General features: G+C 41.0%; 5 protein-coding genes across 8 annotated transcripts; 2 read left to right on the plus strand and 3 right to left on the minus strand.

The window, feature by feature from the left end:
• Positions 1–735: 735 nt before the first annotated feature.
• On the minus strand, positions 736–19,988 carry LOC115756844. Its single transcript, XM_030696813.2, has 3 exons — positions 19,964–19,988; positions 1,041–1,709; positions 736–1,004 (listed from the first exon to the last, which is right to left on the minus strand). The coding sequence occupies exon 2, from the start codon at positions 1,632–1,634 to the stop codon at positions 1,128–1,130; it is 507 nt and encodes a 168-aa protein (XP_030552673.1). The 5' UTR covers positions 1,635–1,709; positions 19,964–19,988; the 3' UTR covers positions 736–1,004; positions 1,041–1,127.
• LOC115756841 (CMP-sialic acid transporter 4-like) lies at positions 4,004–9,207 on the plus strand. 3 transcript variants are annotated; one of them, XM_030696809.2, is made up of 15 exons: positions 4,004–4,126; positions 4,624–4,687; positions 4,832–4,895; positions 4,998–5,109; positions 5,241–5,320; positions 5,665–5,740; positions 5,842–5,942; positions 6,245–6,316; positions 6,601–6,649; positions 6,773–6,814; positions 7,040–7,161; positions 7,319–7,378; positions 7,713–7,761; positions 8,282–8,376; positions 8,800–9,207. In XM_030696809.2, exons 1-15 carry the CDS (start codon positions 4,100–4,102, stop codon positions 8,849–8,851), a joined length of 1,065 nt encoding a protein of 354 aa, XP_030552669.1. In that variant the 5' UTR covers positions 4,004–4,099; the 3' UTR covers positions 8,852–9,207. The 3 variants fall into 3 exon arrangements, with proteins under 3 accessions (XP_030552669.1, XP_030552671.1, XP_030552670.1); XM_030696810.2 differs by having other exon boundaries at positions 4,111–4,126; positions 4,624–4,736; XM_030696811.2 differs by lacking the exons at positions 7,713–7,761; positions 8,282–8,376; positions 8,800–9,207 and adding an exon at positions 7,619–7,696.
• LOC115756845 lies at positions 10,994–13,400 on the minus strand. Of its 2 annotated transcripts, none has more exons than XM_030696815.2 (3): positions 13,319–13,400; positions 12,733–13,003; positions 10,994–11,426 (listed from the first exon to the last, which is right to left on the minus strand). In XM_030696815.2, exons 2-3 carry the CDS (start codon positions 12,910–12,912, stop codon positions 11,256–11,258), a joined length of 351 nt encoding a protein of 116 aa, XP_030552675.1. In that variant the 5' UTR covers positions 12,913–13,003; positions 13,319–13,400; the 3' UTR covers positions 10,994–11,255. The 2 variants fall into 2 exon arrangements, with proteins under 2 accessions (XP_030552675.1, XP_048128464.1); XM_048272507.1 differs by lacking the exon at positions 13,319–13,400 and adding an exon at positions 13,200–13,304.
• LOC115756843 lies at positions 13,325–21,906 on the plus strand. Its single transcript, XM_048272506.1, has 4 exons — positions 13,325–13,527; positions 19,967–20,427; positions 21,531–21,668; positions 21,705–21,906. The coding sequence occupies exons 1-4, from the start codon at positions 13,375–13,377 to the stop codon at positions 21,805–21,807; spliced, it is 855 nt and encodes a 284-aa protein (XP_048128463.1). The 5' UTR covers positions 13,325–13,374; the 3' UTR covers positions 21,808–21,906.
• LOC115756840 (aminoacylase-1) lies at positions 14,163–17,866 on the minus strand. The gene is made up of 5 exons (XM_030696808.2): positions 17,247–17,866; positions 16,539–16,801; positions 15,781–15,918; positions 14,704–14,943; positions 14,163–14,609 (listed from the first exon to the last, which is right to left on the minus strand). The coding sequence occupies exons 1-5, from the start codon at positions 17,845–17,847 to the stop codon at positions 14,496–14,498; spliced, it is 1,356 nt and encodes a 451-aa protein (XP_030552668.1). The 5' UTR covers positions 17,848–17,866; the 3' UTR covers positions 14,163–14,495.
• Positions 21,907–22,916: the final 1,010 nt, after the last annotated feature.

The following is a 22,916-nucleotide window of genomic DNA, read 5'->3' on the forward strand; positions in this document are numbered from 1 at the left end:
CGTCTATCAATTTCACGACATTCCGGCTCAATTAATTTTTAGACTTTACTGACATAATGATCTTTGAACCACTATAAAAATAACAGCATATTATGAGCCATAAATTTTTAAAAAATAAATGAATAATTTTTATGGTACATAATATGCTGCCAATTAATCTTGTATTAAACGTAAAATTGTGACGTAAATAAATAAGGAAATTGAAAATAAAAATCAAACTTCTTTTCCGTCTTTTAACATCACATCAACCTCGCTGGCAATGATTGGCATCTCCTCTCTCGAGAAAATATTATTCTTCTTCTAGCAATCGACCTGTCACCGACCGACACGCCAAGACAGGAAAGAGGAAAAGGGCTGGTGCGCGCGCAGCAACCTCGTTCGCTCGCGGGATGTTGTGGTTGGATCTCAGAACGTGGTCAGGTCAGTGGTCAACGTGGGTGGAACTCACCCTCCATTTCTCCCTCCCCTTGTTTCCGGATCACGACCCGCCAACTCAAAAAGATGCCGGCGACGCAACCATAGCCTCGCTGCAGAGACTTCTCGGCGCTGGAAAAGTTTCCAGGCGCATTGCGATGTGATTCAAGCGAGTCTCGCTCGCAGATCTCGTCTCTGCGACGTGTTTCGTGCTCCAGGCGTTTGCGAAACTGATGCTTGAGCAGAGGGAAGAACAGAGGTTGCTAACGCCAAAGAGACCCAGAAAAACAACAACAACAACAGCTGTTCTTTATACTGCAATAACTCTGAATCTGACTTCCAGAAGGAGAGAAGCCAGCTTTGATTTAATATAACACACTCTCAGTTTGGTCTCTAATTACAGGCCCAGAAGCGAAAAAACGAAAAAAGAGCAATCTTTTTCATCAACATCACGAACATGAAGAGAGAGAGAGAGAGAAGAAATGAGAAAACAAGAAAAGAATAAACACATGAAACAATCGCTGTAACAGCAAGAAAAAGAAGAAGAAGAAGAGGGAACTCGGTCCATTGGAGTCTGGATCTCGGGGTCTTTTATTCCACATCGTTTCTGGATCTTGGGATCTCTCCTCCTCCTCCTCGTCATACTTGTTCTCGTTCTTCTTCTTCGATCTCTCCCTTACAAGCTCTCTCAGTACGGGCATTACATCAATCCATTAATAAGCTTCCACGAACGACGGCGATCTCCTGCCGTGATCGAAGTTCTGGGCATAGCTCACAGGGTCGTACCGACATGTCCGGGGGAGGCCGACGTGGTTGTCCGACCCGACGAGCCGCCGGATCTCGGACCGGACCTTGTAGAACACGTGCCTCCAGCTCCCCCTGTTGTGGGACCCGATGGCCTTGGTCTCCTCCTCGTTCATCTCCAGATCCTGAGCGAAGACGGGCTTGCGGGACATGATCCAGGACCAGCCCCAGTCCCACCACTTCCTGATGGAGCCGCCGGCGGAGGCCCCGATGGAGGAGACGGACCTGGTCCGGCGGAGCAGGTTCCACGAGGAGGAGGTCGCCGGCTGGATCTTGAGGGAGAGGGAGGAGAGACGCCGGCGGAGGCCCCGCTGGAGGGTGTCGAGGCCGCTGCCCTGATGCTCTGTTGCTCTCTGGGAGAGGGGGAGGGACGGGGCGGTGGAGGAGAGGTTGGGGATGAAGCTCCGCTTCTGCATCGTGGGGGTTGGTTATGGAGGCGCGGGTGCACCGGAAGAAGGAAGACGAATGGAGAGAAATGGCGATGGAGGAGGAAGGGGAGAGGCAGAGGTGATCACAGCTGCATCACAGGCTGGTTTTTATTCGCCTTTTTCTGTGGAAGGCGTACGACGGTGGGGGTGGCCGTGGCCGTAGCGCGTGGGGTCCACCGCTCGTATTACGTGGAACTAATGTTGGTGCCGTCGGGCGATCCATCGTAATTGCACAATGTCATTACCGTAATTTTCATAAGAATTCCAGTCGTCTTATATAAATAAATAAATAAATCTTGAACGATTTTTAACGTTAAAACTCGAACGAAGCAATCGTCATTCAATGTCGGTGGTACTATTGTTAAAGTCCTTAAGTTATGCGATGGCGCATCGTGGGACGTGCCACGATTTTCTGTCGACTGCCGAAAAAAGAAAAAGAAAAAAAAAAGAATAATGTATCAGTAAGGCAAAAAGAGAAGGAAATGATGATCAAAAGGTCTAATCATCCTTTAATCGGAGCTAGCTATATTCTCGACCTTAGATGCGAGCGGGAATTTACTTTTTGGCCCGTAATTCCTGCGAAAAGAGCACACGTCAAATTGTCCGTTTTGCCCCTTCCTTTGTCACCGTTGTGTAGAGCAACCGGCGAGCCTTTTTTGTAGGGGGGCATGGAGTTTGATGACGAGCCTCGTCAGAAATGTAGTTTTCGCCGATGAATTAACAATTTTTGGTCAGGGATGACAGTAGATCGCCCCTCGTCGGCCGCGCGCTTGGTTAACAGATGCGCGCAAATTGCTCCGAATCAAAACTCGTGCACGAGTTTGTTGAGAATGTGATTCATGCTTCTCATCGACGGGAAGGCGTGAAGATCCCGCTCCCGCGAGAGCAGGCTGAGGTCTAGGATGCGCTCCGGCGGAGATCGCGAAGGCAGCTCCCCGAGCCATCATAGGATATTTATAGTTTGAGCCCATAATATTTCATTAGTAGTTTGAGCTTTGCCCGTAAATAGTTCTTGTTATATATTATCTCTTTCTTATTGCAATTGAGAGATCTAATAAGGAGGTGTGATGTGCCAAGTGTAGTTGAATCATCTTTTGGATATAACTCTAACTTAAAAGTAAATCAAGATAAATCTCGTGTCACGATTTCGTTTTCTCGCTTTTACGTTTTACTTCGTTTGTGGTTTCTGAATTCTAATAGGGTTGACTAGTTCAAATTTAATATTTCATGGATTTAATATTTCGTGGATTTTCAGATAGTTCGATCTCGATGCTCGTGTCCTTAAATTAGCAACTTGTGCATTGCGAACTACTTTGAATCAGAGCAACCTTACGCATTCCGAATCTAACTGATCTACGATACTCGTATAATACTTTATAGACCTTTAGGTAAAATCGAGTCTTTACGTCCGTACTCTTATTTATTTTTATTTTTTTTTGCTCTTTCTTGTATATATTTATCATTACTTGCCAAAGCGTCCATCAACATCATTACCTGCCAAAGCACGTGGGGGTCTCGTGAAATTATCTGTCGTCCAAACGTAGTTGCAGTCGGAGACGAGGCTACTTCCCCAATCATTTAAGCATCGCATGTGCTGGTTTAGCAATCTTAATTATAAACAATTAGAAGAAGTTTAAGAAAAAAGTTTTTTTTTTCGGGTGCCATTCTTAGTTCTTTATTTAACTTTTTTTTATTTATAATTTTGTACGCTTTCTTATGAATTTTAGAATTTGAATTCGAACTCCTACGTAGCGTTAGATATCGAATTTTCGAAAGAAAAAAATGGTAAAGTACCTCAAATCTTCAAAATACACAAACATAGTGATTTTCAAGCCGCCCGGAGGATTTTCGCGACTTGTTGCAAACCGAAACTTTGCTTTTCTTTTCCGCAGGAAATTTTGTGCGTAATTTATCGATTTGGCTTAGAGAAAGAGCAAATAACATCTAATCTAGAGTATTTTTCACAATAGCGATAAAAAAAAAAAAAAGAAAGTCGATGATTTTTTGAGTAACCAAAACGATTGATTTATTTTTTTTTATATTACTTTCTTTTTAAAGTGCACCGGAAAAAAAGCTTACTTTAATTAGTTAAACTTCCGATCAGGAGATATTATGCTAACTTTATTGGTCAAGTAAAGTCAATCCGGAAAAACTCTCAATAAATCTCGACCATATATATTTGCATTTTTTTTTTAAAGAAAACACGAATATATTTATGTTTATTTTTTTTTATTTTTGAAGGAACAAAGAAGAAGAGATAAGTAATTGGAGGCCTCAAGCGCAAGCCCAGCCCATATGCATTTGCAGGATCATCTTCTTCTTCTTCTTCTTCTTCTTCTTCCGGTCTGTCTCCACTGATTAGTGAAGCGTGCGGACGCTGGCAGAGGAGTTGATTTGCGCTGCTCGCCAGCTCGAGATCTCGAAGGAAACACGCAGCTGATTCGACATCGAAAATGGAGTATCGGAAGCTCAAAGATCAGGTCCGTGCTTTGAGCCTCGGAAATCTTACTCATTAGTACGACGTTGTAGTTGTGCGCTGCGGACGGATGTGAGGATTCGTCGTGCGCGAGTGCGGGTTATCGCATCCTTTTTCTTTTCTTTTTTGTAATCTTTTGGTTTGTTTTGAGTCGAACGAGCTGGATTTCGTTGCTGTAAAGTAGATCGTGACTGCTTGGAGTTCGCTCCCTCCGCTCCTTTCGGAAACTTTGTGTTTCTCGGCGCTCTTTGTTTGTACTGATTGCGGCATTGATCCTCAATTAGCTGGAACTCGTCCCCTTTCAAGTATTTTTTAGGAACTCTCCTGTAATCGAGCCGTGTGTTTGTCGAATTGGCTTGCAGAAAGTTTTCCTGCGTTGAAAATGCTTGTGGTTTTCGGGTTCTGCGAAGTTTGAGTTCTTCTCAGTTCCTATGTGGCCAATTCCGCAGTCATTGTCCCTGAATTTTAGCTAAAATTGTGTGGAACGGTGTAATTTTTCAGGATAAGGATGGGGACACAAATGAAGACGACGTAGAAAGCCTACGAGGAAAAGCTATTTCAGGCGGTATGTTTCTGTTAAAGCCCACCCTAGAACTTGATGCAGCTTTTAATGGGTAATCTATCTAATTTATGTTAGGTTCCATGCATCTGCTTTTTCTGTAAATCATATTTTGGCGTGACTATTCGGTATTTTCTACTGATCATGCAGTTTCACTGAACCCCTTGGCTACCTTGGGAGGCAGCTCTGGTGACCGGTCTAAGTGGAAGCGCAAGTGCGAACGTTTGGTTTTCTCTGTTATACTATTGTAGATCACGTCTTTTTTGGGTTTTGGCAAGGAAGTATTGATGGCAGGTCTTTTTTTCTATGGAGATAGGTCAATCGTCACGCTTGCTTTGACAATTCTTACTAGTTCACAATCAATCCTCATTGTTTGGTCCAAGAGAGCTGGGAAGTATGAGTATAGTGTTACCACTGCAAATTTCATGGTGAGATTACATCGGTACCTTCTGATGTCATGACGTGAATGAGCATTCAGAAATCTAATAAAATCTTTGGATGCCTAGGGTGGGTATATGTATGAGCATGCTTTAACCATTTTACTGTTTGTTGGAGTCAGGTGGAGACTCTAAAATGCGCCTTGTCACTTGCTGCCTTGGCAAGAATATGGAGAAGAGAAGGGGTTACTGAAGATAACAGGTTACTTTGCCATTCATTTTCTGGAAGTTAATTAGTAGGAGCTTGTCCGAGACAAAAACGATATTTGGCATGGTTATCGTGTTGTCGATTTTCCTGTTTTTTGTATTTTGTTTTTAGCATCCCATTAATATCTCTTTGAGATAACTCCACAATATGTTTCGCTTGGATGGTGCGATATTAGTGTTTCTTAATGGTCTCCTGTTTATGAAGATCTTCAAGAAGATCTCATTGAGAAGTCGTTTACCTTGTTTATTATTCTAATCACCTATATAAATGAACATTTTTCATTGCTATGATGAAAATTGAGTGAAGTCATTCTCGTCTTCTTTCTAATCTTGGTGTAGGTTGAGTACAACATTGAATGAAGTCATTGTCTATCCTATTCCTGCATTTCTTTACCTTGTCAAGAATTTGCTTCAGGTCAGTTGTTGCGCCCTGTTCATTCTTTATTGGTGGTGATATTGATTTAATCTTTCTTCTCTAATTAATTATATGCAATTACAATTCAATTTCTCTGGCAGTATTATATCTTTGCATACGTGAATGCTCCTGGATATCAGATACTGAAGAACCTGAATATCATAAGTACTGGTGTTTTATACAGAATCATACTTAAGAGAGAGTAAGTCCATCTTTACACACTTGCATGGTTTTATTTTTTATGAGAAGTGTGTTTTTGTAAATCGGGTAAAGGCAATATGCGATGGCAATACTAGGATCCAAAGAAAAGTTTATTTGTCCTTTTTGTGGGAACTATGTTGGTTTTAGAACCATTGCAAATGATGGACACAAGAAAATAGTAAAGTACGAAAAATTTCTTTTTAAATGAAGTATACCATAAAAAAGTGCAGATTACACGCAGTTAGTTTTCTCAATTTTGGCTATTCGATGATGAATTGTAATCTAATGGCTCTGGCATCTCAGATTGAGTGAGATTCAGTGGGCAGCCTTTGTTCTCCTTTGTGCAGGCTGCACTACAGCGCAACTAAACTCAAAGTGAGTTTGTCCTTCCTGTCAATTCTTTTTCTTGCTGTAATTTGCTAGACCATGTATTATGTCTAAATTCTTCCCAGTCCTGGTCATGTAATCTTTTGTTATTAACCATCTGTGCTGGTAAAATGGCTACAAAGTAGATTAAGATCTGCATAAGCTTTTATTCACTAGCAGTAGTTTCCAAATATTGTCGCCTCTGTTCTATAGTATGTACTTTTATTAGAGAACTCCAAAATACTGTCGAATTGATTCTTTATGATGTCTCGGGTAATTAAAACCCTGTGCAGCTCAGATCGCGTCCTTGAAACTCCAGTTCAAGGTTGGATAATGGCAATTGTAAGTTGCTGGCTTCTTTTCTTATCTTTTTGAGTTTGGATAGAGCAAAATAAAGAATTAAGGGGAGAAAAGCATTGTTTATTTTAATAAGTTTAGCCTTCACTTTTTTCAATTTATTCTCAGGTAATGGCACTTCTGAGTGGGTTTGCTGGAGTTTACACTGAGGTATGTTGTGTATGATCTTAAAGTTTCTGGACTTGGCTTCATCGAAGCATCACTTGGTAATTGCTTGCTCTATTAGTTCTGTATAATGTGACCAGGGATGTCATGTAAATGCATTCGATTATGTTTGCCTGAAATGCATAGTGTTTCCATTCAGGATTTGTTGGAACAAAGGAAGAGATATGCTGCACATGCTTTGATGCTGATTAAGAGGTTCCTCTTTTGCAGGCTATAATGAAAAAGCGGCCTTCTAGAAACATAAATGTGCAGAACTTCTGGCTGTATATATTTGGGATGATCTTCAATGCTATCGCGATAGTCATCCAAGATTTTGATGCAGTTGCAAACAAGTAATCTAACCTTCCTTTATGCATCTATGTCTAAGATTGCACCTTTGAATGAGACCTTGACATAGTTGAAGAATAGTTTTCTGGTGCGCTCTACCGTTGAAGTGCTGCAGTACCGATGCTTCATTGAAAATAGTTGCTTTCCTCTTTGAACTTCCAGGGGCTTTTTCCATGGATATTCTTTGATTACAACTCTCATGATTCTCAACCATGCACTGAGGTGCGTAATTTTTTGGTATTAAAGCTTTGCTTCTCATAGCAGACTATTAACTGTGAATTGATCAAACAAAATTTTAAGCTCACTCTGCCATTTTTGCGGAGTGTCATTTGTTCATATGTTATTGCTATTGTTGTGTCAACCTTTTCTGATTTTAGTCTTAGCATTTTTCTGTCTGTTTTCTGATATCACAAACCAAAATAGGACAATTTGTTTTCTTTCTCTTTTTGCATGGATGCACAGGTGACTCAATATTATTTGAAGCCAGATATGGTTAAACCTTCTCTTCTTCGAGTTAAATTGATCTACAGTTCTTATTCTTGTTGTGCGTAAACAGTGGCATTGCTGTGTCTATGGTGATGAAGTACGCAGACAATATTGTGAAGGTAAGACATCTTTTGCATTTGGCATCAAAGAGTGAAACATTATACCAAATTAGGATCCAGTGTGGTATACTATGTTTCTTCTATCTCAACATTTTGTACATTTCATATTTCACTTTGAGGCTACATTTTAAGTGCCTAATATGCCTGTAATATTTGCCATGAAATGGTAAATTGACTTGTAACTTGAGCAAACTCTTTAATAGTCCCCCACATCAGTAAAAGTGTATAAGCCTCAGAGGCCTTGCTTGTCCATAATCTGGTGTTTTTCTGCCAAAGGAAATCAAGCAATGCTACTCTATCGCCAGATTCTTTAGACACGTCGCCTTGATTTTATGTCCCAAAAAGCTAGGATTGAGGTTGTTCGCTATGTTTATGCCTTTTATATGACATAATCACTAAATGATTAGGATGATGGTTGTTGGTTTTCATAGGTCATAATAAGTGGACTGGAAACGACTGACACTCTTCTGTGCTTATTTTGGAGAGTTCCTACTAAATTTTATAAATTTCAAATGAGCAGGTATATTCTACTTCAGTGGCAATGCTTCTGACAGCCGTTGTTTCTGTGTTTCTCTTTGGGTTTCATCTGTCCCTTGCCTTCTTCCTTGGTTCAACGTAAGATTCTATTATGCTTCTCTATTCATGTCTCATTTCTTACTCGTCACATTTTGAACTGTACTTTTCTCCATTCTCCAATCGCCAAACATTACAAATCTGCTGGCTTTGTTAGCATAGTCGGTGGTTGAGAAGGATCATATGGTGAATAAAACTCTTGACAATGCATTTTCTGCTACTGTTTGCACCAGCATATGTAAAGACACTCACAAAAGGGATCTGCTATGGTCCCATGCTAAAAAGCCATGGCATGGTATCTTGCTTCAGAATAGTAATTTCTCCTATATGGGTAGTAATTTAGTGTTAGCAATCTTCATTTTGGAGGTAGTAACAATGACACAGGACCGAGGAAATCCCCATCTTATAGGATGAACCTGGGTGATTCTTCAGTTAATGTCCTAATTGTTCTCTGTATATTTGCAGAGTTGTCTCTGTCTCAGTGTACTTGCACTCCATTGGGAAGCTGCGAAGATAGTAAGTTATGTCTTCTCTGTCCACCGAACAACATCGTGCTCTACGGCTTCTCCTGCAGTTCTTCCTTTCGATGATTATTCATTCCTTCATTGATATTGAATCATACGGTCAAAGAATCAGATTAACCAGAGCAAAGATCACCTCCTGTAACTCTCATATGTGTGCAGAGTAGAAGTGTAGAAAGAACAGTTATTTTTCAAGTGTTGCTTCTTGGGCAAGTAAGATATCGGTCGGCTTCCAATTTGTTTGGTTATTAAAGCTGTACCTATAAGGCCTTGATCTATTGTGACATATACAGTATAATCGGATATGCTGGCCACCCGGCACTGACGGTGTTAACCTCCGATTGAGCAAAAATTAGGCAATCTGAGCGTTAAGAGAAGTTCAGAAGCAAAAAGATCTCTTGATAACGCACTTCTTTTCTGTTCTGGCTTCTCGCACCAGCCTTATAACAGCGGTAGCCGCGCTGTGGCTGTGCCTGTTTGCTTTTTCATTTTAGAACTAAAAATCTTACTCAGATCCTATCATATCGATCATTGTCCAATAGAATCCTAATTTATAAAGCACTTCCAACACATTTAAAACATAATAAGAAAGGTTATTTATGCATCGTTTAATATATTTATTTTCGTTTATTGATTAGCGATATAATCATTTAATTTGTTTTTAGTTTATCTAAACATCTCTTAATCGAAAGCAATGTTTGGTTACGTCTTATAATATTATTTTTAATTCTTTGTCATGTCTAACTTTTTTTGGTCGGAGGCAACATTTAAATTTAATGAGCAATTAGTACACAATATATTATTCATCGTGTACATATTTAATGGAGAAAATGAAAGGAAGTAGAACGGTTGTGTGAATTTTAGCGTGACGCATAATAAAGCCTAAACGAATATATACACTTCGGTAATTACATAAATCTATCACTTACAACATGAACTTCACATTTAAAAAAGGAAACATAGCTTTGAAAAAAAACCTTCTCTTTTGAGTGGTCTTGAAGGTAGTTTTAAGAAAGCTTGATCAATTTCGCTATGAAGCAGAAGAAAACACACGTTCTAAAAAAGAAAGAGATCTGCCATTGGGGCCAAAATAGTTTTCCGGGAAGAATTCTAACAAAAGTCCTAAATTTATTATAATTATGTAAAATTCAATCATAAGCTTTTTTTTTTTTTTTGGTCAATTCAATTCTAAATCTTTTACGTTCATGCCAATTCAGTCCATTTGGCCAATTTTGATTGGAAATCACTAACATTGCATGATTGATGCTAATGTAGATAATTTTTAATTGTGTCTTAATTTTTTCCAGTTTTATTTTTTTTTTTTTCTCTTTCTCCTTTCTTCTTCCCTTTCTTCTACCTCCAGTCGGCCGGTTTACAATCTTTTTAATAATATTTTAATATTTCTTAATCTTTTAATTTATTTTTTAATATTTGCTTTTCTTTTTTTTTTTTTTTTTGGTAAGGTATTTGCTTTTCTTTTTCTCTCCTTTCTCTCTTTTTTTTTTTTTTTTTAACTTCATTCTTTCTCCTGTCGATGGTTAACATACAGCGACCGGCAAAGGGGCAAAGAGGTTGGGCACGAGGTGCGGGCAAGGTCGAGCCTCGCCATGGCTAGGCGAGGTTGACCTTGCCGGCCCGCCCTTGCTTTTGGGCGATCGTCAAACCTCAGCAACCGGCCGAAGGAAAAAGGAAGTAAAAAACAAAGATAAAAATAAATAAGTAAATAATTGAAAAATACTAAAATACTAATTAAAATTATTCATGTCGGCGCCGACCATGGGCCGCGCTATGTAGGATGGCTGGCATCCATGCCAGCGACTTCCAATCAAAATTAACCGGATGAACTGAATTGGTACAAATACAAAAGGTTTATAATTGAATTGGCCAAAAAAAAATTAGGACTAAATATGCAAAATTACAATATGTTCAAGATTTTTTTTATAATTCTCTCTCCAAAGGGTGAAAAACTTTTCTTCTTCAAAATGAAAAATAAATTCTGTTTACTAAAATGCCTTCGCCTCCTTACGAAGTCACCATATGCTAGTTAATAGAAAGCAGCATATTTTAAAGGAGAGGGAGAGCACCACATTGAAGGGTTGACAATCCGGCCTAGAAGATTCTGCTTCACAAGAAGATGGCAGGAATGTGGCATTGCATTGTTAAAGCCTTTGTGCTTCCTTCACTTGATTCTCGAGAAATAACATTTAGCACCCTTTGCTTGAACAAAGCACATCATAGGACTACGAACTTCATCAACTCTGTTGATGTGACACCAATGTACAAGAATAATGCCAATCTAGAGACAAAGTTCCCCAAATTACCAATATATAGCTGCGGTTTCAAATGGCAGAACATCTTTGTTCCGGCTTCATCTCCCCCCTGCGCCTTCATTTGAATGCCTCATTTCTTCGCCTTTGCAAACCGGAGGCATCTATATTTCTCACCACTCACAGTGATTTCAAGAGCTCCATCTTGATTGTCTTGAGATGCGGTACCCATCAGAACGCTTTTCTCTTTCTCGAGGTTTTCTTTCTCCATCTTCAGTCTTGCTTCTTGTCGGGCAATTTCTGCCTGAAATAGATAATGCGTTAAAGCTCGAAGATATTGCTCCTCTCTTTACACAAGGCAGAAAGAAAAACAGATCGAGCACGCTATTATACTGCAACCTAACCTCAAAAGAAAGTGACAGGCAAGCTATCAGACAAACTCAAAGACCAATTTTTTTTGGGCTGAAAAACTCCAAAAAAGAAATACATTAAATGAGCATCAAGTATAAAATTTTGTATACTGCCAGTAAGAATCTACAAATAGCTTCATGTATGATGTTGAGAAACAGAGGTGACTGATTCGAGCCTAATAGCAGGTCAATGCAGAAGCCAATTTCAGAGCAGGAGCCCATATGAGATCGATGAACCAACAGACTTGTTAGCAAACATTAGAAAACTTGAAATAAACTATCCACGACTTGATGGTCCAGCAACTTGCACAGACATTACTTTCATGAAGCTGTTTGTACCAAGATATTGAATTAACAGGAAAAGAAAACACAGCTTGCTGCTGACAGCAGATTGGTATTTCCTTAAATGGAGACCTCAAATATTGGCAGTGTCTATATTCTTAGGATTGGATACCTCTCTGAATGTGGAATGACGTATAAGTGTTTGAACTTGAACAATCCTCCTCACAAGACACCATCGTCCTAGCAATGTGGCAGATGAAATGAAACACTCTAGATGAGATATGGGGAGATACTTCTATACCCTTCATCCTTATAGCTTTTCAGGCGTCTGAAGGCTCTATGCTTTGATGTGGCAATGATTAAGTTGTAGGAAGCACCCAGCAGAGCTCAGACAAAATAGAAATAACAGAGTGGAGTTGATAGACCATTCTTTTTTTTTTTGGTCAGATAGTTGATAGACCATTCATAATCAAACTAACCAACCCCATTTACCCATTGGAGTAAGAAGTAGCATGGACCCCATAAACAGCAAGGATAAAATGGATGCTCAGCAGTTTGAGTACAATGGACGGTGTAAAGAAACCACACTATCGATATTTACTTGCTCAGACTGCAGTACAACTTTTGCAGTAATTTGCTGGGAACTCATGATGCGAAACAAATATAAATCTCGCCCAGTTCATGTTAATCAGTCATGCAAACTATAGTACTAATAGGGATCACAGATGAACCAGCATCTGCTTCCATCTTCTTCTTCTGAGGAATAATGCAAGTGGCAATCTCATTATGGCATCGTCACAATGTATTAATACTTACCACAAAAGACTAAATCACCGGTTTACTAATCTTGTTAGTAGAAGGTTGCTTGCAATCACAGTCCATCAATGACAAGCTACAGAGGGTGATGCTATGGGTTACCTCACGACGAGAAAGCTCGGCCTTCCAAGCAGCCTCACGCTCGGCAACCTCGCGCTCGCGTTCCTCGATGTAACTCTGCATCTCCCTCTCCTTCATGATGCGGTCCTGAATGTCCGCATCCAGGGCTTCCTTCAGCTCCTGCACAAACTTGTCCACCACGGCCTTTATTCTCAGAGACATATCTCTCCTAAGCTTATATACGAACGCGAAATCCCAACCAAATCGTTCCCTCGAATATCAGCGGCGGGGGCGAGTCGCTCCGATTCAGACACTGCAAAGGCAGACAGAAACCACGGACAAAGATAAAGGAATGGAGGAGTCCTAATAAAACCTTCAACCAAGACAAGATTCAATCTGAGCAGAAGAAAGTGAAAAAAACGGACGCTACGAATCCGCCTCGAATCAAATCAACCCCGGTGGCAACCATGTAGGCTCGACATGATCATCCCAATCACGAGTTCACGCACCGGGAGCGCAAGAGGGGAGTACGAAGAACACCGGCAGCAAGGAAAGATTACCGCGGCTCGCTTCTGACCAAGATTGACACGAAAATGCGGCGATCGACAGCAGAGGACATACCTTTTACCTATAGTTCTTCAAACAACGAGGAACCGCTGTAACCGGGATGAGACGGTGGAGCTCATGGTGGGGGTTAACAACCGATGCGATGAGAAGACGAAGAAGAAGAAGCGGAGATGGAGATTCACTGGAAATTGGAGCGGCTTGTTGCTAAGAGGCGCTCCCCATTTCGGCCATATCGAAGCAAAAGGAACACCACCCCAGTCCACACAGACACGCACGCACACAGAAAGAATTGCGTGAACAAGGAGAAACGAACTTTGCAAAGCCAATTTTGCTTTGCTAAAGCTAAAGCTGCTCCTACAATTTTCTACTCCATTCGTAAATTTTGGAAATTTAAAAAAAAATAAAAAAGGAATTATGAAAGGTTTTATATGGTTTCTACCATTTTAAGTACTTTGCGGCTAAAAAATTGTAAACGCTCTCGAATATTTGAAAATCCAACGTGATCCGATTTCAATAATCAGAAAACCGATTCAGCGTAAACATGTCCGAATTTGCTTTTAGATGGTTTTAAATTCAGAATATGTTTTCAGATTTCAAAAATCGATTTCTATGGGCAAATTTTCAAACTAACGAATTTTCTCATTTTGCGAATACAGAGAAGCAATTTTGCTAATTGTGAATCAGTCAATTCCATGCCCTTAAACAAAAAAAGAAAAAGAAAAATCATGCCCTTAAACTCGGAGCAAGTCCCCTGTTACCCCATCGTATTGATTGTCGGAGTCGCGATGCCCCTAACAGATGCACGCGACCAGAGATCACAATTTCCTAATACCTGCTGCGCACATTCGCGAGTAATCCTCGCTTGAAACGGCGGCCGTATGACAAGAGCCGACTGGAGACGGGCAAATCAGAAATTTTCCACGATAAAATTAGACCGAAACAGAAACGCTATTGCTCTTTTCGCAGGGTCTGTATCATACGCTGTGCATTCCATCATTTAACAAATTAACAAGAAAGCACTGCCCCAAGAAGGCCTGTTGAAGTTATCCTACGAGATGCGGCATCATACATGGTTGCCAACCCCTTCTCAGCGCACATACATGTCAGGCCCTGAATACTCGGGTCCCTGATGGGTTTGGTTGCCGACATATTCCCTCGATTTTATTCGGCTTATCACATTACAACACGAGAGAGAATCAGGGACCTGGCAATTTATCCGACTGTTGGAGATTCACAGCTTATAGCTCGTCTTTGAAGCTTCCATCTCCCGATGATCCGGTGTATGATGCGTAGGCTTTAATTATGGAATCGTAGATTTCAACTCCTTTCAAATACTCGGTCTTGCTGAGGAACTGCAAACACGGGAATCAATCAGCACCATAAAGATACCGCCAGCAAGGTAAAAAGATGGAGACTTGAGAAAAAAGCTCAAATGATATACTTCACCTCATTATGGTCATGAAGCAGAATAGGAGTATTAGCCATGGGCGAGAAGCCAATTGCTGGCAAACCCAGATCCCGAAAGTAGCGAGCATCTGTCGAAGCAGGAAAGATCTCGGGATTCCCAAGTTTTCCATTAGCCTTTTTGACAGCCTCTTCCAGCAATGACCACCAGGGATTAGAGCTGTCTGTAGCAGTAAGGATTGGATTTCCCAATTTGTCGTGCGGAGAAACCTTATGCTTGAACTGCCCAAAACTCAGAAATCGGTTAGACTATATACTCTTAGTATAATCATCCCCAGCAAGCCAATGTGCATAAGTGGAAATACAGATTAAAGCATCAGTAAATGCAAGATAAAGAGTGCTTCAAAGCAGGAACATGCTGGTGCTCTACCACTCAACCAGCAACACATGGGTTCAGCGGGCCTCATTTGTAACCGACCTCTCAGGAACTCGTGACTGACAAACTCAAACTGAAAGAGCAGTGACTGGTCATGATTAAATAACTTCATACTGAAATTGCCATTTAAGGCCATAGCAATCCTCATATCCGGACATAAAACCGTCCGCCCAATGTGGAATTTGTGCATAATAACATCAAAATTACAATGCATAGCTTGCAAAGATGTTTCTAAGTACTTCAAAAGATATCTAAACCTTTGTGCTGTAATATAAAGGACATTAAGGTTTCAAGAGATTCAAGGCCCCTATTACTATTCCTCTCATCATCTCACCACACAATATGCATAGTGATATCATGCATTCTTGCCATTCTTAACATCGTAAACTATTTGCAAACGTTTTTTCATTTGCAAGAGTACAGGTACCATGCTGATCAACATCACTTTGAGGAAGAGGGGACTAGTCTCTTCTTTTAGAAGCAATATCGATTTTTTTTTTTCCCCGAAAGCCATCGATTTTTGTAATTGGCAAAAAAAGCAAACCCTGTAAAGGTTGTTCCACACACACAATCCAATCGGAAAGTTTATTGCAGTAGATATACTAATAATGACTGTAAGCGAATTTTTTAGCTTCCACGAGTATAGAGATGTTACTAAGAGAAAACTGTTAAGTGACCACTACCTCAAATGTCATATTGCGTGAGATAGGTGCCCATTCTTCTTCTATCCTTTTCATTAAAGCTTGTTGATCAGCAGTTGGTGGGACCCTGACATCAAAACCTGCTTCAGCTTCCGATGGCTGTAAGTTCATGACAAAACCCTGGCAGGGGAGTACAAAGAAAAGCAAAGAAAAGTATGTATCAGGTTTAGTCCTCAATTGGAGCACATGTCAAGCCAAGTGACACCTACACCTTCTATAATAAGTACACATAAGGCATATTGTTGAATGTCGAATTGTTTACCAAAGTCAGCTAAGAATGTCACTCGGACAACTTATCATTCTAACGAACATTAACCTTTTCTCTGTGATCCTATCTATGGGCAATAGCAGCGAGCCAACAAGTACAATCAAACAGAGTCATGGAAAAATGTTTTGTAGGATCTTAGATGACACCACAGAAGAACAAATAGCAGCACACAGGCAACGTGATGTCCACGCACTTTCTATGGGACCAGGAGTAATTTTCATGGTCTTTCCAATGAAAATGAGGGATAGGACATGAGAATTCTTTTATAATGAAGAGACTAATGGTAATAAATACAGCCGAAAAATGTTAAGCGTGTATAGTATTTATCAGAAATTGGACTTAAAATTGCATTTGCGAGTGTTAATGCAGCATCAAGTGATCTTGCCAAATTGATTTGAGAGACAAACTGACTAATGACACCTATTCATCGAAGTAATAAGCTCTGGTGCTCGTGATAGAGAAAGGAACTTACAGTGGGAGATGGAGTGCCAGCCTTGAGGGACACCATATTAACTGAAATAACCTCTCCTTCAGCCTTCAAACCTGCTTTCACCATATCGAACTGTGAAGCCCTAAACCTCCTGACACTCTCGATGCTTTTCAGCAAGTTCTCCATTGCGGTATTATCATACAACTTCGCACCATGTCCAGGTGCTCCAGTTGCCTTGATCACCAGCCACCACGGGCATCTCTCTCCATAAAATGCCCGATAATATTCCGTCGGTGATGCCAACCCTAAATTCGAAAAATCGACACATGCTTCATATTTTCACACCCCGGTGAAGGCAAGAACTCGATATGCAGTAAAGTGTACATTATTTTTCCATCCACTCCGAGTATGCACCGAGTAACTTATCTCTCTCGGAAAGGTTTTGTTCGCGGATGTCCTAATATCACTTGCTATGTCTAATCCAACATGGTAACCTATGTTCCGAGGTATTACGCTGAGTAAAGTATACGGATTCTATCGGATCAAAAAATTCAACAGTTAAAAATTAATCACCTTTACTTGGCCCGAAATAAGAAAACTACCTTACGAGTTACAGATAGCTCAAACGGTGTCCTGAAGTCAACGGTCTAGATTTTTCTATTTACAGATCCCCTGTTGATTTCAACACATGACTTTCGCCCCGACGAAAAAATTATAGGATGATAAGCTCGAACACGAAAATCAATTTACCTTCGTCAAGAACAATGCCAACGTTCATATCCCTGAACTCATCGGACGCCGCGAGCTTGGCGGCACCGTCGTGCCCGCCAATCTCCTCGTCGGGCACGAACGAGAGATAGACGTCCCGGACCGGCGCGAACCCCGAGCGCTTGAGCCTTCGGATCGCCTCCAGGTACTGCATCCCCACGCATTTCATATCCTGCGAGCCGCGGGCGTAAATCCGGCCCTCGGCGTCGGCGCGGGCGGCGAACGGGGGGTGGGACCACTTGTCTTCCTCGGCCGGCTGGACGTCGGTGTGCGAGTTGAGCAGCACGGAGGGGAGGGAGGGATCGGAACCGGGCCACTTGAGGAGGACCACGGGCTTGCCCGGGACGAACTCGATGGCTCGGCCCTCGAGCGAGAGGGACTTGGCCTCGGAGAGGAGGAAATCGGTGGATTGAGGGTAGTCAGGGTTTGGCTGGGCGGTGTTGATTCGGAGGTAGCGTTGGAATCTGGCGACGATCGAGGAGTCGTCGTCGCCGTCGCCGGCAGCGGCGGAGTTAGGGGGTGAGACGAGCAGTATGAGTGCGAGGAGAGAGAGGACGCGGAGGCTTCTGCGATTGAGCTCCATGGTCGAAGATGAGAGTCGGCGCACACTGGTGTCTGGAGGGGAGCTGCGGGTCCTTACCTTTTCTGAGCAGGAGAGGTGCGATCCGCTGCGGGGAGGGTGCACCGTAGGTTATCGAACGAGCGACACAGGGTCTTGTTTCTTTTTTTACCAAGTGATTTTGACATCGTCATCCTTTAAGGTCTTGTGTTTATACATTTCACTTTCGATTAATCGGTCACCTCATACATCATCATCCTGCGATGTATCCTCGTACAAAATATGTCCTCCCAATAATTAATTTGACAAAAGCTTTTAATTTTGCCCATCCAATATATCTTGCGATTGCGGTAAAAAAAAAAAAACGAATACATTTTGCGATGAGCGATAATCATGCTTATGACAAGACAAAAAAAAAAATTGAGCCTCGTTCGTCCGTCAAGCCACAGCTTTAGCTTTGTCCCCGTCACGCCATTGCCGTCCCCTCGCCATCTTCCATGCTCGATCCCATCGCCACCTATTCTCAACCCCTCAGTCCTTATCTCTTTCTCCCTTCGCGCACTTCTAGTAAATAGGATTCTCTTTACAAAATTATGATTTATTGCGATAATTACCTAAACTAGGAATTACTCGAGAAATTCTACATTCAAAGTTTTCTTTTTTCTGTTAAGTGGACTTTCGTTTATCTTGCATCGGATGTGTTTGGTTGGGGTTTGAAAATGAGTTTTGAGCAAATACAAATGTCTTTAACCTAAGCGATTTTGGAAAAATGCAAATGATATTTGATAAAAAAAGAATTGAATTGCAACTTTTTTTTTTGTCAGAGAATTGCAACTTTGCTGTGTTTGGCAAAAAAAACATTTGTAAAGGGTTTTTGGCTGCATATATCTTTTTTTTCTATTTCTTTTTTATTTTTATTTTTTCAAAAAAAATCAAAACCCTTCGTCGGCTGACGAAGGGCTCCTACTGCAGGCAAGCCGGATCTGATGCCGGCGGCCATCGAGTGGGGTCGCACGACCCGAGGCGGCCTTGGTCGCCCTTCACAGGCCCCACCTAAAGAAGAAGATGAACAATAACTACAGTTTCACTTTTAAAATAGGTGAGTAATTAATTTCATTAATGGGGCCTTCAGCATTTCGAAAATACTGAAAGCTCAATGCTGGTCTATACCAGCATTGTGCTTCATCCTTCCCAAGGCAAGCATTTGGCCTAATATCCATTGAAAATACTTGTCAAACACCCCAACATTTTTTAAGGGACTTTGGAGGCCCAAAACCCGTTGAAAAAGCAAAACCAAATGTATCCATAATATCATTGCCATAAGTTCAATATTTATGGCATACACAAACAAAAAAATAAATCATAAGTACCCTCGTCGTCTTATATATTGATCCCTAGATCAAGCTAGAGTTTCGAACGAAGCCGCCAAGGCTATCTTTAGTAGTCAAGATAAAATTTAGGATTTTATTCTATGTCCGGTGCATGCTCAAGGCATGATGAAGTCGGATATAAGAGGGATATAGTTGGGATAAAATTATCCCACAAAGAAGGTGGGATAAAGGCGAATAAGATTTTTAATATCCAAAAGCAAGTTTCTCGAACAACAAAGTTTTAAATAAATAAAATAAAAATAATATTTCAATTCTAGTAAAAAAATAAAAATAGCAACAAATCCGTTTTTTTATTTCTACACCGTGTCCGTCTCTTTAATAGATATAACCATTAAGTGCGTCGGAGATTTTGGCTCACTCCGATAATTATTCATACTAGGAAACGATGCGAGTATCGTCCCCTAGACGGTTCACAAGCTCTGTAGCCACGGATTAAATCTCATACAGATGTTCATAGACTGCAAATGATTCATAGAACAAGGTCCACATCTTGCCCTCTTGGACCGTCGCATAAATCCAAGAAGGTTACGTTAATTTCTTCTGCTCGTTATTCCCATTTTGCCCTCGCTGCCCCGGCTTTGACTGCCGCGTCGACCAGCTTCCATATTTAAAAATATTTCGTGGGATTCTCGTATCTCCCTCTCTAAAATCTCTCACAAAATCAAGTAAAAAAGGAAAAAATAAAATAAAATAAAAATACAAATATCGCTCTAAAACCCACACCTCCAGGAGTCGCTTAAACCCATTTCCACAGAGAGAAAGAGAGAGAGAGAGTGTGTTTGAATAGGAAGTCAAGCGCCCACCGCCGAGAGAAGGAGGCCGAGAACGCCGGAGAGAGGAGGCGGAGGCAAATGGAGGAATCGATGAGAGAGTGCATGAGGAAGCTGGCCCTCTGGCACACCCGGACCTTCAAGCCCATCATGACCCACGACGAGCTCGAGCCCCTCATGGCCACCCTCGGCTTCGTCGGCCTCACCCCCTCCGCCTCCGCCGGCGGCGCCGTCGCCTGGAAAGAGTACGCCTACTCCCCCATCTGGAGGAGGAGGAGCGGCGGCGGCGGCTGCTGCAGGTCCTCCGACGGCGGGGCGAGGCCGAGGCCGAGGCTGCCGTACCCGAGGATCGACGGCCTGCACAGCTACACGTACCAGGCCTTCGTCGACGGCGTCAACTCCTACCTCGAGATGTGCGACATCTCCGTGCTCTTCCACATTCGGTGCGATTCCCTCCGTCCTTGCTCTCTGCTCCCTCCCTCTTTTTCCCTCTTATTTTTGCTGCGCCTTTTTCGTTTATTATCTTTTTTTTTTTTAGGGTTCTTTCTTTTTTAGCGTTTCTGACGTGGCATCTCGCGAAAGGATACGATCTTTTTTTTTTTAAATCATTTTTTCTTTTCCTACCTTTTCAGTTTTCAGTAGCGATGGTTGTTTTTTGATAGTTTATTGGGAAATTATTTGAATTAAGAAGGGTAGATTGTTTGACGCCCCGAAAATTGGACTTCCAAATAATCTTTTCAGATGATTAACCAAATTAATTGATGCTCCAATATTAATTTTTTTTTTTGTGTTTTGCGGCTTTTAAAAAGCCAAAAGCAATTTTTTTTTTATCTTCCATTCAAATATAATACTTTTATCCGAATTTCAATGATAACGAAGAAATCACATGAGAAAACCCATGTCGAACGCGAGGCTATTTTTATAAATTTCAACTATTTTGAATTGAAAAAATGGTGAGGTGGAAGTCCTAAAATTTGTCAAGAAAGTACAATTTAGTCTTGAAAAACTCTTAAAAAGTACAATTAAGTCCTAAAACTTAACATGAAAGTGCAATTGAGCCATGAAACTTTAATAAAGTGCAATCAAATCCTAAAACTTATCAAATTGATCCAATCAAGTCATTCCGTTGTTTATAAATTTTGAAAGTTTCAGAATTCGATTGCATTTTCACAACATATTATAAGACTTGATTACACATTTTGAAAGTTTTGGGATTTGATTTTAGTATACTAATCCCTTAAATTAACATAAAAAAATAATAATTATAGATTTCGTCCACCCTTTGAAAAACATTCGGATGCTCGTTGCTATTTTGTGAAATTCGAGTTTCACAGTCCTCCATTTAGATCTAATAAAACATGCTGCTTAATGCCCTTTTCTAAGCTAAACCTCTAGGAGCAAGCAGCAGGCAATACCTCTCTGCCATTAGAAAGCAACAATATCTCGTAATATCGATACACGATAAAGCATCTTGCGATATAATTAAATATGAGCAGAAATGATTTTATTAAGAAATTTAATTTAATTAAATCCGGATTTTGGGCAGGGGCATGCCGCTGCACAGGCTTGATCTGTACAAGAAATGGCGACGCATGCAGGAGGACGAGAGCGTCTTCGTCTACAGAGAAGGGACTCTGGATCAAGCCACTTACAATCTCTACCATTTCGACCATCACGACGGCGACAGCGATGACAATGGCGGCGGCACGAGCGTCTATTGCGGCGGCGGCGGCGGCGATGGAAGTAGCTCCTTAGTTATTCGCGATAAGGGCAACAGTGCGCCGGTCAGCTTTCTGGTTCCTCTGAAGGACATCATACTCTGAGGGCGGCAGCGGCGGCGGCGATAGTCGGCGATCTGGAAGTTTTTGTAAGTGTGGGAAAGCGGATGAGGTCGCTCTTTTGTTGATTTTCTTTGACATTCGTTTTTTCTCTTTTCTAAGAGTTACATAGCTAGTTCTTGGTGAAAAATATTTCTAAAGGCTCCGTCTGTTCGAGGAGGACTATAATAGAGGTTCGTCGGGATTTTTAACGAAAGTAACATTGTTTTTTTAACATTTTTGTTAACGAAAGTAGCATTTTTTTTTTTTGTTGGTTAATGAGCTGGATATTCTCTGATCAAATTTCTTCATAATTTATGGAATATCTTTTTACTCCGAAAATTACGATACGTTGCACCATTCCCATATATCATCGATGAAGATGGAACTTGTAAGAAGATAGGATGGTATATCGGTATGTCGTTCATCCTATCCAACTTTTGATGGTTACCAATTTGTGATTTGTGTGATAATTGTCCAAAGTCATAAACCGGACAATTCAGTTTTAATTTTTTCAATCGCGCCAAGTTAGTTCTACGTCTTTTGATAATTTTTCAATTTACTCATCCGATCAATTTTGACCGAAAATTACTGACATGAACGCCAGCCGATGTTAACGTGGATGATTTTCAAAATTTTCTTTTTCTTGGAAAAATTCTAAACAAGTTGTTGGCTGGCCGCTCTTCCCTGTTCATCTTGTTTGATGAAGAAGATGATGAACGGGACGAAGAGAGATAAACAATTGTCTTTGATGGAAAATGGCATTGATCGGCCAACGATGTCGGATCCTTATTTGAGACTGTCGCGGTCATTTCATGCCCTTATCAATTTAGGGTCCTCTTTTACGAAAATGAAGGCACTTTAATCTTCTTCTTTTTTTTAAATTTTCCTCCATTTTTTCCTTTTCTTTTAGCCATTAGACGGCACCTCCCTCGGGCCATCCTCGCCCCCCCTCAGGCCAACCATCGGCGATTGGCCACTATCCAAGAGAAAGGAAAAATAAAAAGAAAGGGAAAAAAGAAGAAAAGAGTTCATAATTTATAAAAAAAAATTAGCAATCACCCACGTCAGAGCAAATCATGTCATGTATGCCAGCTGCTCGCCATGTACGCTAG

The sequence above is a fragment of the Rhodamnia argentea genome, chromosome 11 (genome assembly GCF_020921035.1).
Source record: "Rhodamnia argentea isolate NSW1041297 chromosome 11, ASM2092103v1, whole genome shotgun sequence".
Classification (NCBI taxonomy): domain Eukaryota; kingdom Viridiplantae; phylum Streptophyta; class Magnoliopsida; order Myrtales; family Myrtaceae; genus Rhodamnia; species Rhodamnia argentea.